The sequence below is a fragment of the Canis lupus genome, chromosome 28 (genome assembly GCF_003254725.2).
Source record: "Canis lupus dingo isolate Sandy chromosome 28, ASM325472v2, whole genome shotgun sequence".
NCBI lineage: Eukaryota > Metazoa > Chordata > Mammalia > Carnivora > Canidae > Canis > Canis lupus.
In genome coordinates, this window is record NC_064270.1 from 13068156 (window position 1) to 13082092 (window position 13937).

The 13937-nt window shown below is 38.2% G+C and overlaps 1 protein-coding gene across 4 annotated transcripts in view; it reads right to left on the reverse strand.

Moving 5' to 3' along the window:
- The window catches only part of LOC112672186 (dynamin-binding protein), a 210683-nt gene extending 196768 nt beyond the window's left edge, over positions 1-13915 (reverse strand). For 2 of the 4 annotated variants that reach the window (XM_049103643.1, XM_025466886.3), the window contains exons 1-6: positions 13757-13915; positions 13351-13474; positions 11380-11461; positions 7456-7502; positions 5257-5318; positions 1359-1484 (exon numbers count right to left, since the gene is read on the reverse strand). In XM_049103643.1, coding sequence (XP_048959600.1) covers positions 1359-1484; positions 5257-5318; positions 7456-7502; positions 11380-11461; positions 13351-13463 — 430 coding nt within the window. In that variant the 5' untranslated portion in view covers positions 13464-13474; positions 13757-13915. Of the gene's footprint in view, positions 1-1358; positions 1485-5256; positions 5319-7455; positions 7503-11379; positions 11462-13350; positions 13475-13756 lie in introns of those variants that run through there. The other 2 variants (XM_025466879.3, XM_035707755.2) reach the window with 1 other exon arrangement.
- Between the last annotated feature and the right edge of the window lie 22 nt (positions 13916-13937).

Here is a 13937-nt window from a genome sequence, read left to right on the forward strand (position 1 = left end):
TGAGTAATCAATTCGTAGATCTCTAAAATAATTCACCCTATGCCTACCTCTAAGCAATTCACTAAGAATTCCAGGAGGGAGAAGTGAGCAACCAACAGCAACAATCCAATCATGGGTCATAGCATTCACTATCACAAATGAAAAAGTAACTTATGCAGCGAAGAGTTAACACAGCAGGCCTGAAGCTGTAATCCTTAGAAGGGCCTGTTAGCAAATTGGCCTTTGGCTGTCACCTGGACATGGATTTGGAAAGGATTCCCACCATTCCCAGAACTGGTAAGAATGACTCACTCTGCCTACACTGTTTATACAAACAACGTGGTTTATGCTGAATATGTGCCTTCCTTCTGAGTGTGGAATTTTGGTATGTGCTATAGGCTGAGGATGCCTTCAATAAAAGTTCTGGGCAGTGGGGTATCTGGGTGGTTCAGGTGGTTAAGTGTCCAGCTCTTTATTTTGGCTCAGGTCATGATCTCAGGGCTGTAAGATCAAGTTCTGTGTCAGGCTCTGTGCTGGGCATGGAGCCTGCTAGAGATTCTCTATTGCTCTACTTCTCCCCTGGCCCCTAAAAAAAAAAAATTTGGGCAGTAAGTCTAATGACCATCCCTAGCAGATCACATTTCACATGTACTGTCACACTTTATACAAAAGGAAGTATATCCTGTATGACTCCACTGGGAGAAAACTCTTGGAAACTTGTGCCTGGATTCCTCCAGATTTTACTTTGTATCCTTTTGTACCTTAGCTGTGAGTAGAACATACACTGAGCCCTGTCAGTGTTCCTAGCAAATCATCAAATATGGGAGTGTGAAACTCTAAGACTTCTAAATTTCCCCAAATTATCTATGAGAATAGCAACAAAGTTAATTTTCACTAAGTTATCACAGCAAAAACAGAATATAGCCTGTAAATAATCTTTTCCAATCTCTATTAAGTAACACATAACAGATTTCAGAAAATTATCATTCTTAGAATATCTTTTGAGTATTTGTTTAATCATAAAAAATTTAAACTTATGAATATTTTAAAGACAAATGCTCTACTATAAATTCAGAAGAAATGCTCAAACAGCATAATGTTTAATAATATTGTAGCATCTATAGAGTTGACTAAGATTTCTAATTGGTTATTCACATATTTAAAACGAGTAAGATGGGCATCCCTGGTGGCTCAGAGGTTTAGCGCCACATTCAGCCCAGGGTGTGATCCTGGAGACCCAGGATCGAGTCCCACACTGGATTCCCTGCGTGGAGCCTGCTTCTCCCTCTGCCTGTGTCTCTGCCTCTCTCCCCATCTCTCTCTGTCATGAATAAATAAATAAATAATCTTAAAAAAAAAAAAAAGAGTAAGGCACTCACCAAATAATTCAATGTAAACTTCTTGAAGTGTGTGGGCACTACAAAACTGGTTTAGCTCATGGTGGATTTTATTGAAGATTAAGGTCTTGTCATAATCTGCAGTGTAGTTCCTCACGATATCAAACACTGAAGAAGAAGTAAAAATACATTTTTTTTTGTAAAATGTACATATGGTAAAAGTTATGAATGAGGAAAAGTGACAACAAAGTAGTGGAAAAGTGAAACACAGTTCACAAACCTTGATGTGTTCCTTGTGCTCAATTTTCCAAATATTACTGCATTTGCAATTCTAGCGGGCAAATTTCGAATTCCACACTAAAGAGAGTATATACTATCTTGGAGATAAAAAGGATGTCAAAATGTTCAAATAAGGGCATGATACAATTGCATTTGTACTGTGGCAGCAGTGTTAAGATGAATTGTGAGGCAGGGAAAGTGTAAGGCAATCACTGCAAAGCAAAAGTTTAGCAAGGAGGTAAAGAGAGCCTGAATTAATTGAAGAATACTGGAAATAAAAGAAGGAAGTAGCTGCCAAAGACCATTTTCAAATAAGTAGTTTTTAAAGGCTGTAAAATAGACATCAAGCTAGAAGGAAAAGAAATGAACATTTACTAAGACAGGCTTTATATCAGGCAATTTACATATATTACCACTTAATTTTCACAAAAAAAATTCCTAATTATGCATAAGAGGAAAGAGAAACAGAGCATTTCAGAAATGTTCCTAAGGCCACAACAGAGTCTGTGCTCTACCTATTAAAACATGTTTCTTTCCTCCTTCAGACTCAAGTACTTGTTCTACTGGCTTTCCCATGGAGGATTTCCTATGTAACTGGATTTCAGATCACAAATAATAGGCCATCAATAAATACTTGCTAACTCACTTGGTCATTTCCAAATAAATTGGTGATCCAACAGTTTTGAACCAGTAATATCTGCCCTTTGTCTATTTTTCTAATCATAATCCACTCCACTGTGTAAGCAGGGAAAGTAGATGAGAAAAGGACAAAATAATAATGGAAAAATATAATCCAAATCGACTTGAGAGTAATACAGCCTGCTCTCTATTTTGAAATCCTTTTGCATTTTGAGCCTGTACCAGTGCCATGACATTAAGTATGAACCTATATTCCATTACAAATATTTTTTTTTAAGGTTGGTATCACATCCTCTGAAGCAAAATAAAAAACTCCCAAGGGAAGTTTTTAACTGCCTTTTTAAATTGTTTCTGCCAAACACAGTATCTTATACATATTAAACATTCCAATTTTAATAAGCAGGATAAAATGGCAGCTCTTTCAAATGAATGAAGGGTCTTAAACAGACTCACCTACATCTGTGTTAATAGCATTATTCATAATAGCTAAAATGTGGAAGCAATCCAAGTTTCCACCAATGAATAAATGGCCAAACAAAATGTGGTGTGTGTGTGTGTGTGTGTGTGTGTGTGTACACACACACACAATGGAGTATTACTCAGCCTTAGAAAAAAGGAAATTCTGACACATGCTACAACATGGATGAACCTTGAGGACATTATGCTAAGTGAAATAAGCCAATCACAAAAAGACAAATATTACGATTCCACTTACATAAAGTACATAAGAGTAGACAAAATCACAGACAGAAAATGGAATGGTAGCTGCTATGGGCTGGGGAGAGAGGGAAGTGGGGAATTAATATTTAATGGGTATAGTTTCACTTTTGCAGGATAAAAAAAAGTTATGGAGATGGATGGTGGTAATGGTTACAAAACAATGTGATATTTTTTTTAAGATTTTAAGTAATTTCTACCCCTAATATGGGGCTCGAATTTACAACCTCTGGATCAAGAGTCACATGTTCTACCAACTGAGCCAGCTAGGCACCTCTGTGAATTTAATTAGTACCACTGAAACTTACACTTACAAATACTTAAAGGTAGTAAATTTTAAGTTATGTGTATTTTACCACAATAAAAAAAAAAAGTTGGGACAAAAACAAAAATGGGCAAATATTTCTTTAGAACTTCTAATTTTTTTTTTATTTGAACCACTCCATCTCTGTGGGTTTTCATCTTTTACCAAAGAAATGTTTTCCCCACACTGAGAATTTTCAGATCACTTTGCAAGTTATAGCAAATCTCAACTAGAAAAAAAGTTTTCTACAGTCATCAATGTGGCCCAGGAATTAATCAGTTAGATTTTTTAGCATGCAAGGAAATTCTCTCTCATCCTGACTGGATAAAACACTACTTTCTACAAACTCTAGAATTAATCAATGATTGTCGTGCTTTTAGAAAAACTCTATTGTTTAAGTAAAAAAGACAAGAAAAACTATTGGTAGGAGAAGAATAATATATACAGTTGCAGAAAGTCAACTCTGTTCAGGACTTGTGATCTATTCCTGCCACCATTCCCCAGAAATGTAAAAGATTTCAGTTATCATTTTTTCATATATATCAGAAATAAGTAAGGTCATAAAACTTTAAAAGTACCTTTTAATTCCTTAAGGAATTTCTTCAGTTATATTCTAATTGTAATTATAAAAACAACAGAATAGGGGCTCCTGGATGGCTCAGTCACAGTTAAGCGTCCAACTCTTTTTTTTTTTTTTTTAATTTAAATTTTAGTCCATGAACGTACAATGCAATATTGGTTTCTGGAGTAGAATTCAGTGATTCATCACTTACATATAATATCCAGTGTTCATCACAAGTGTCTTCCCTAATACCCATCACCCATCTAGCCCATTCCCCACCCTCCTCCCTCCATCAACCCTCTCAGTTTGTTCTCGATTATTTAGAGTCTCTTATGACTTGTTTCCTCTCCTTTTATTCTTTTCCCCCTTCCCCTATGTTCATCTCTTTTGTCTTAAATTCCACATCTCAGTGAGATTATACAGTATTTGTCTTTCTCTGACTGACTTATCTCATCTAGCATAAGACACTCTAGAGCTCTATCCACATTGTTGCAAACAGCAAGATTTCATCTTTTTGGATGGCTGAGTGATATTCTATTGTATATATATATATACCATCTCTTCTTTATTCACCAGTCAATGGACATTTGGGCTCTCTCCATAGTTTGGCTGTTGTTAATACGCTATCAACATTGGGGTGCATGTACCCCTTTGAATCTCTATTTTGTATCCTTTGAGTAAATACCTAGTAGTGCAATTGCTGGGTCACAAGGTGGCTCTATTTTTAATTTTTTGAAGAACCTCCAAACTGTTCTTCAGAGTGGCCCCAACAGTTCACATGCCCACCAACGTGGCTCCAACAGTTCACTCCCTGCCAACACCTGTTGTTTCTTGTGTTGTTAATTTTAGCCATTCTGACATGTGTAAGGTGAGGTGTTACCTCATCTTGGTTTTGATTTGTATTTTCCTGGTGATGAAGGACATTGAGTATCTTTTCATCTATCTGTTAGCCATCTGGATGACTTCTTTGGAAAAGTTATCTATTCATATCTCCTGCCCATTTCTTAAATGGATTATTTGTTTTTTGGGTGTTGGGTTTGGTAAGTTCCTTATAGATTTTGGATAATAACCCTTTATATCAGATATGCCATTTGCAAATATCTTCTCCCATTCTCTAGGCTGCCTTTTAGTTTTTTTTTTTTTTTTTTTGCCTTTTAGTTCTTTTGATTTGTTTCTTTTGCTGTCCAGAATCTTTTTATCTTGATGAAGTCCCACTAGTTCCTCTTTGCTTTTGTTTCTCTAAATATTCTAATTATAACTATAAAAACAACAGAATAGTTATTCTGGCTTAATTGGTTAAGCATCTGACTCTTGATCTCAGCTCAGGCCTCGATCTCAGGGTCATGAGTTCAAGCTCCGTATTGGGCTCCACTCTGGGCGTAGAGCCTACTTAAAAAACAAAAAAACAAAACCAAAACAGAAATATACGGGTACCATACCTGCACAAGGGGCCAACATATTAACCACTTCTATTCGGTCAATATAGATCATGACCCCACCACTAAAAACAAAGAAATGGAAAAAGTGTGAGCCAAGTAAAGTTACAATCCCAGATTTCCACATCGTCAAACATATCCCACATGTTAGAAATTTGGGAGGAAAATCTAAAGACACACAACTACTTGTTGATTAAAATGACTACTAACCACCACTCAATCATCACTCAAATGTCCCCTCCACACACTTAATTTGGCTCTTCTCCCAACTAAGGCTCACCTCTGCAATTGCCATAATCAAACTGCTCACGTGAAGACTAAACCTGTAACCTAAGGCTACTTAGCACTTTGCCCTTATGAACTGAAGCCAACAGCTAAAACAGTGCACTTCTCAAACTTTTCCATCAAAGAACCAAGTAAAACAGTTTCCCAAGAGGTATGAAGGTCATCCATGGGCTGACATTTTTTTGGTTTTCTGCCTTACTTTATAATCATAAAGAGTTACAATCTACTTTTTAATCTGTATTTATTCTAATATGAAAAAAAGAATTTTCCTCCAAATTCTTAAGTAAAATTGACACTTCAGAAAGATACGTCTTGTTAATTAATGGCTTCCTAACTTCTTGGCCTATCAGAACAGACCCTAATGCACACATGAGCCTCATGAAGTTAGAGATTTTGAAACCAAACAACTAAGTCTTCCTAACAACTTAGGACATTTTTTTCCTGATTAAAAAAAGGGTAACACCTGTTCAAAGAAAAAAAATCTGAGAGTATATGGGAAGTGTGAAAATAAAATTTACCCCAAATTTCAGGAGTTGCCAATTTTGAGTCCTCTCTAAAGGGAATCCACAAGAGTGTTACAGAAAGACCTACGAAGAACTTAGTATCAAATACGTAAACTTAAAAAAGAGGGAAATTCTCCCTTTTTACAAGCATTTCTGTCCTTCCATAGCTGTTCATGTCTCTTTTACAGGTTTGTAATACTGATAAGTTAGTCATTCAAAAAATAGAACATTAAAAAAAAAAAAACCTTGATTATTACATTCTTGTTTTGATACAATTCAATATACTGATTATACTCTAGAAATAATTTGGGTTTTGCCTGCTATTCTCCCCCTAAAACTCTTTAGGGCAGAGACTTTCAAAGTAAGGTCCACATACCCGCAGCAGGAGCATCACCTAGAATCTTCTCCTAGAAATGCAAATTATTGAACCTAATTCCAGACCTAATGAACCAGAACTTCTAATTAGATGGCATTTAGGGGGCGCCTGGGAGGCTTAGTAGGTTAAACATCTGACTCTTGGTTTCAGCTCAGGTCATGAGATTGTGACCTGTGTCAGGCTCTGCACTCAACGTGGAGTCTGTCTGAGATTCTCTCTCCCTCTGCTCTTCCCCTGACTCGCTTGCTAAGTAAATAAATAAAATCTTTAAAAAAAAAAATCTTTGTTAGATGGCATTTAGTAGTACAGATGACAAGGTGAGATTTCATTCAAACTATTTGTTACTGAGTTCCTACTCTGAGTTAAGTGTTGAGTTAGGCACTTTACATACACTAATCCTAATCCTCACAATAACTCTGCAAGATAAGGATACCTGGGTGGCTCAATGGTTAGTGTCTGCCTTTGGTTCAGGGTATGATACCAGGGTCCTGGGATCGAGTCCTGCATTGGGCTCCCCACAGGGAATCTGCTTCTCCCTCTGCCTATGTCTCTGCCTCTCTCTGTGTGTCTCTCATGAATAAATAAATAAAATCTTAAAAAAAAAAAAAAAAAACAACTCTGCAAGATAGGTCTTATTATCTGATTTTTACAAACAAGGAAACTAAGCTTAACAAAGTCAATACAGGCATGTATGAGGACAAGGATTATATGGGAACTCTCTGTCCTTTTCTTTTCTTTTTTTTTTTTCCTCTGTCCTTTTCTTAGCTATGAACCTGTAAGTGCCCTAAAATATAAAGTCTATCCCCCCCCCCCCAAAAAAAAAGTCAATAAAGCAGATGTGGCAGTACTGATAACATGAAGCTAAGGTCTGCCAAGCTCCAAAACTACTTTTTTCCAATACACAGTCTTCTAAGATGGAAAACTCAGGAGACATGGATTACTATCATGTCTATCTGAAAGACGTTTAAATAACCAGAGTTTATGAACAAAAATTCCATCTAAACTAAAGGCAGGTTGATAAGCGAGGGGAAAGCTTACCTTGTTCCACAAGGCACGTTTTTAACTTCATCGGTTTGTAGTGTTGTCTGGGGGGAAAAATATTTCGTGAATACTCAGGACACACATAGTCAAAGAACTTTGGTCCCAGAGGAAAACCTCCAGAGAACTGCTAAGAGATAAGTTACAGAAGAGCTCCATTACAATTTTAGTCCCCAAAGATTAGCTATCAGAGTAATTTCTTTTCATATTCTAGTAGACGTGAAAAAACAAGACAAAATATTTTATAACTAATGTCCCAATCAAGATGCATTGGGAAAAGAAAAGAAAAAAGAAAAGAAAGGAAAGAAATTCAGAAAGGGAAAGAAGTATATAGGCATGCACTTGGAAAGTTTCAATGTTCAATCTGAAAGTTTCAATGTTCATTCTCTAAGTCTCTTATTTGCCTAGAGCTGGCCTGGGATTGGAAATTGCATGGCTTACACAAAGATACTATCATTAGGACTAGTGCTCTAAACTTTAATTCCACTGCATATTCTGGACACACCAAACCTTATTTAAGGAGACAGCAAAATATTACTTTATGGAATATAAACAAAAAGGAAACACGGTCCTTGTTTCTAAAAAGCTCACAATCCAACACAGGAGATACAATTCTCATAAAGCAATCTATAACAAGTATAAAATTAACAGAGCATAAACTGAATTGTTTAAGTTAAATGATAAAGAGTGAAATAATAGTTTGGAAAGCTCTCTCTGGTAAAGTATTTATAAGCCAAGTCTAGAGGAGAAAAAATGAGAAAGATGAAGCAGAGACCACATCTTAGATTTAATAGCTTCTCATGCCAGGTGTTCCTTCAGTCTCATGAATATAGACTATATGTTATGAAGAATATATAGGAAGACTTTGTGACTGTCACTTGCTTTTTGCTTTTTCTGTGCTTTGGTTAACAAGTGCTGGCAAATGAGACTTTCTCCTGGCCCCTACCTACTGGGGACCAACATGGCTGTCCTTTCAGTCTAAATCATCCATCTTTCTTTTGCCTGAGTGGGAAGGGAGGAAGTCCAGGCAAAGGACAGAACTGAAGACCGTCCATCTAGGAAATGAGCCCATGAGGCCACACTTGTAGAACATCTGGACTGCTATTCTAGAGCTTTTATTTCTGGTGTGTTTGTTACACAGCTGTTTGAAATGTTTACTAAAACTTTATAAACTTAAAAAAAAAAAAAGGAGCTATCTTATCAAATATACAAAGTTGAAAACAAACTGCATGCATAGGAGATGATAGGAAGCAAGCTGGCTTGCCTGGAGCAAAAGAGGCAATATAGAGGAGTGCAAATTTTGATAAGAGAATGTGATATTAGACAGAGGGCTCTGAATGTCCACTGGGGGCTTATGCTCTCCATAGTCCATTTTACACATAGCCACAAAATGGACCTTTCAAAATTTTTTTTCCTTTAATTCCTGTGCTTATATGTGATGTACTTACATGTGATACTCATCCATCTTGTCTGGAGTCAAGAAAACCATCTAGGGAGCTAAAGTATTAATTAATTTAGTAAAGGCCACGGAAACTGAAAGCTGTCAATTCAGGAGACATAACAGGAAGGATGTAGTAAGCATCTGCACAGAACATTCCTAGAGGGAAAAGATTATAACTCTAGGATTGAGAGATTAGGGGAACAGTAAATACAAGCCACAGGTTCTGGGCAGAGTGAGGGAAGTTTATGAAGAGATGAGTTCAATTTATTTCCTTCCAAACATCAACCAAATTCAATTTCCATATCCCACATCAGCTTTTAATATACATCCCTATTTAACCTAGAGGATATCACCTAGCCAAGAACTAGGAAAGAGTTGAAATGCTAAATCCTCTACTTAATATCCTATATTCACATACTGAGTTCTTTTAGATCATCCCCAAAATTATCTTCCCAGGAGGAACATTTATTTTAAAAGTTAAGTCTTTGGTTATGTTATATATGCTATAAAGGGTGAAAGTTTTCATATTTCTCTAAGCACAGGTTTTTTTTATTTTTAGTATCATATGCAAGATCTCACATTTCTCAAGATGCTACTAATATATTCCTTTCAAATGCCAAGTTTGTTAAGCCATTTGTTTATATAGGCTGTCTTCTCATGTGTTCCAAAAATTCCTAAAAATAAATTTATGTCTCATTCTTACAAGAACAATTTCTTAAAAGAGTTTTATTAATGTATTTCTTTCCTAGAATGTTACTGCATCATTTATAAAGAACATTCCTATTCAGCCACACTGGCTTTGGCCTTTAATATTTTGTAGATGCAAAGTATATTAGTTTACACTAAAATCTTTTTACTATTTTTGTGTAATTATAACAACTTATTACTATTTATGTACATATACACCATAAAACTGTCATATGTAGTTAACCTCTAAATCTGTTTTAATGTTTATTGACTCTATCTCTTTGATATGTCTCTGCATCAGTAGGATTCAAAATAATAAGCTCCAAAAAGACAGAAACAGATTTGGCTGGCTTTGAACAAGATTTTAAAAAAGTCTGAGGATGCCACCGATAACATCATCACTGTTTGGGCTGTTGGTAAATTCATGTAACTAAAACCCTTTAAAGGAGGAGTAACTGAAGTCTTTAATGGTTAAATCATTTCTGCAAAGTCATATAACCAGTTAGTGACAGAGCCAAAACCTAAGTCTCCAGGTTCCTGGCCTCATGTTCACTATACCATATTGCTTCCTAAGAAGTTAGCTCAATTGAAAAACTTTCACCACAAGCAAGAAAGGTCAGAAATACAATTTTCTTACAACTCCTGCTTTGGGAAGTTTGGAGACTTTCTGGAAAGAAAACATACAAAGAAACTTAGAGAATACAAACAACATTATTAAAGGAAATGTGACCAAGAACCAAAATTTACTATACAGACTTTACGAGCTATAGATTAGAAGAAGACGGATTTGCAATGAAACCTCAAAAGGCTGGCAAGATTGAGATAGGAGAGCAGTAATGAAGGGAGAGATAGTGAGAAAAGAGGTGACAACATGAACCAAGGCAAGAATGAAAAAAATAAACATAGGAAAACAATATGGAAATCAGTCTGACTAGGGAAAGAACACTACATTTCACTTCAACAGACACAATTCTTACCCAAAGCCATCTAAAAGGGAACTGGAAGGAAATCTGGGGGATTTAAGTATTCATAATGAAACTCTCACTAGTAGGAAGCCTAGATTTAAATTATAAGATTAAATACACTGAATCTTCCTGAGTCCCGGAAAAATTAATAGCGGATAATACACAAACTTCGGAATCCAAAGATTTATGATCACACTGCACTTGTAAGAGTAGTCATGATCTAAACCTTTTTTGTCATCTTGTTGTATCAAAAGATATTTACTAAGTGTCTCCCATGGCAAGATACTGTTTTCAGTGAACAGATGCTTATTTCATATATTCTGGAATGCTGTCAAAATAGAACATTCACTAGGGTTCCACACAAAATTGTGTTTAATGTCCCAGGCAAAAATGTGCAGCAGAAAGGTTGTGCATAAAAAATTCACATCCTCCATGTTAACAGTAGTCCAGGAGCTGGCCTCTATGGAAACCAAACACCGTTCTAAATGAAGTAATCAATGGTTTGTATTTCTAGTCGTGTTTCAAAGTCCTGCTTTTATTTTGACAGCAGGAACAAAAAAACCCTGCTGCACAGCACTATATAGGTGTGGAATTTAGGAAGTCCTAAATCCTTCCAAGCTGCCTGGCTCATACTTCTAATATACTTCAAGAGAGTGAGGGGATTCAAAATTGTAACTTGTGCTATGACAACTGTACTCTGAACTTTGTAACTCCTGTGTTTAAGTATCACCATTTGCTTAAGCAATAAGGAAATCCATCTCCACCCACAAATGTAACTGTTCCTGTCACACCTGTCTATCCAGTGTGGGGGCTTCCCTAGGAATCACTCACCTGCACAGATCTGAAGGTAGTAATGAAAGGCAACATGATATGATAGCCTGGTCCACTGGGGCTATTTAGTAAAGCTCCTCCCCTGCGAAAAGATGTTTCAATTCAACAAGATTATAAAGAGAGAAATTCCCCTTCCAATTCTAAAATGGTGTGATAAATTCTTAGTCATGCTACTGACCTACTAAAGCCCCACTAATATGATTTACTCATGATGAACAACTACTGGCCCCTAAAATATCTGCCAAAGGTGGAAAAGATCAAATTAAACTGCCAATGTTACATCTTGTTTCATAAGCTCCAACAACGATACCTCTGGGTCTCTGGCACTGCTCTCAGGTACAAAGGATTCTCCTTGGTCTTTAAGGTTCTGAGAAATAATTGGGGAAAAAAACTCTAATGCCTCTAATTGCTGTAGTTTAACTGTACATAACATGAGTCAGATCAAAACATAATATAGTCACCAGACTGAAAAAAGAAGATAACAAAAACTTTAAGAGAATAAGAAAATTTCTGAGGCTTAAGACTCTTTTACTCTACCTACCTATATTACATTACTGGAGGAATAAAGTCTTTATAAAAAATAACAAAAACCGGGACGCCTGGGTGGCTCAGTGGCTGAGCATCTGTCTTTGGCTCAGGGTGTGATTCTGGGGTCCTGCGATGAGTCCCACTTCAGGCCCCCTGCATGGAGCCTGCTTCTCCCTCTGCCTATGTCTCTGCCTATGTCTTTGCCTCTCTCGTGAATAAATAAAATCTTAAAACAAAAACAAAACTTAGCATGGGAAGATGAAGGATAAGGGTATAAGACTATAAATAAATGGTTCATAAGTGTGGACTTATTCAGCAAATTTTGCAATGTGAGTAATATGAACATACATCTTAGAAATTCTACAAAGGAGGCATTTTGGGGGGCAACTATAAAAAAGAAGTCCTATTTTACAGAGTGAATAGTAAATTCATAGAACTTAGTTTCTTATCTTGAAAACATAAATAGGTTTGCAAAGAATTCACAACACATAACTAAGAAAAGATGAGCTGAGGTCCATCCCTAATTGAGAGCCATATCCTGAAATGTTTTCTTTGGTTTAACCGTCAGAAAGACAAAGCCAAACTAGATAGGAATATGGACTACTCTGTCATTTGCTATGCTAGATCTCCACTGCTAAGACCTATCACTAAAACTGTATGTGAAACTAGCACTAGTTTCAAACAGGGAAGACCGTTTCTAAGATTCAGGATGTTAAAGTGGAAATACGAGCTTTGGGGGATAATGAAAACAAGCAGAAAGTTGAAGCTCTTTCAAATACATAATTCCAATTTCTCCAAAATGTACCCTGTCTACATCAAAAGGAACTGGTTGTAACTACGCTGAAGGAAAAGCTATACCGCCTCACCTAGAGAGCAACACATCCCACACTATTCCTTCCCTCAACGTGAAAAGAAAGGGTAAGGTGGGAGAAGGACAGCCCCTCAATCCCCTATTTACGGCTCTCCAGGTCCAGGGATAGAACAATTGTCAAGGTCATGGCCTCCTAAGCCAAAACCCTTAACTAGGGGCTATTAGAGGAAAAAAAATCTAAGAACAACCACAAACAGGACCAGAGTTTCTAAGTGACATCTCTACAAACTCAAAGCCTGTACAGCTGTATGGAATATAACGATGACTTATCCACCTCTTCAGTCACAGTGCGGTGACCACTGCCTTTCTTTCTTCTTCGTTTTCCCCCAACAGATAATTGAATTTGCCGTCTACCAGGAGTAATTGTGAGAAGTCCTAACGTCCGCACAAAATGCACAGAGCACCGGAACCGTCCAGTACCTAGAGGGTGTTCGGCCCCCATACTTCCACAGGGCTGGGGCTAAAATCGCTTCCTAAGCCTGGAGAGCTCCCCGATACCGCAAGAGGGTACGACTTCATAGACCCACTTTCCACCTACTTCAGAAGCCCAGAAGCCTGCACAAGCCGCTCACCTGTAGTACACGGCCAGGTGTCCTTCCTCGATCTTGTGGATGGAGGCGTAGAGAAGGACAACCACCAGACTCACCGCTGCGGCCACCAGAACACGGGCTTGGGTCATATTCATCCTTGTTCCTCCTACATGAGGCAGGAAAGGATCCCCAGCCCCGTGAGTGACAGGCCCACCCCCTCCAGTTTGCACCCTCCCTCCGGAGAGCTGGCGTCCTTCCGCAGGGCGAGCCGGGGAGTCCCGCGCCCCTTGTCCCGCATTCTTCTCTCCTCACCCAGCCTACTTCCCCCTGGCTAACCCGTCGGCCCGAAGCGGGCCGTGCGCCGCCCCTATTCGCTGAGCGTCCTGACACCCCCTCTCTCAATAGCCTCTTCCCCCCCCACCCCCCGAATTCGGCGGAAGGCACTAACTGAGAAGGGGCCAGCCGTAGACTCCGGAGGGAGGCCGACCCTAAGGCCGCGCCTCACGGATCAGTGACGCATCGCCCCCGCCCGCACGTGCAGCCGCCTCCCGGGCCGCGCCAACCGCCGCCAACAGTCGGCCCCGCCCACTCGGCCGGCACTGCGGCTGCGCAGCCACGCACGCCGACGC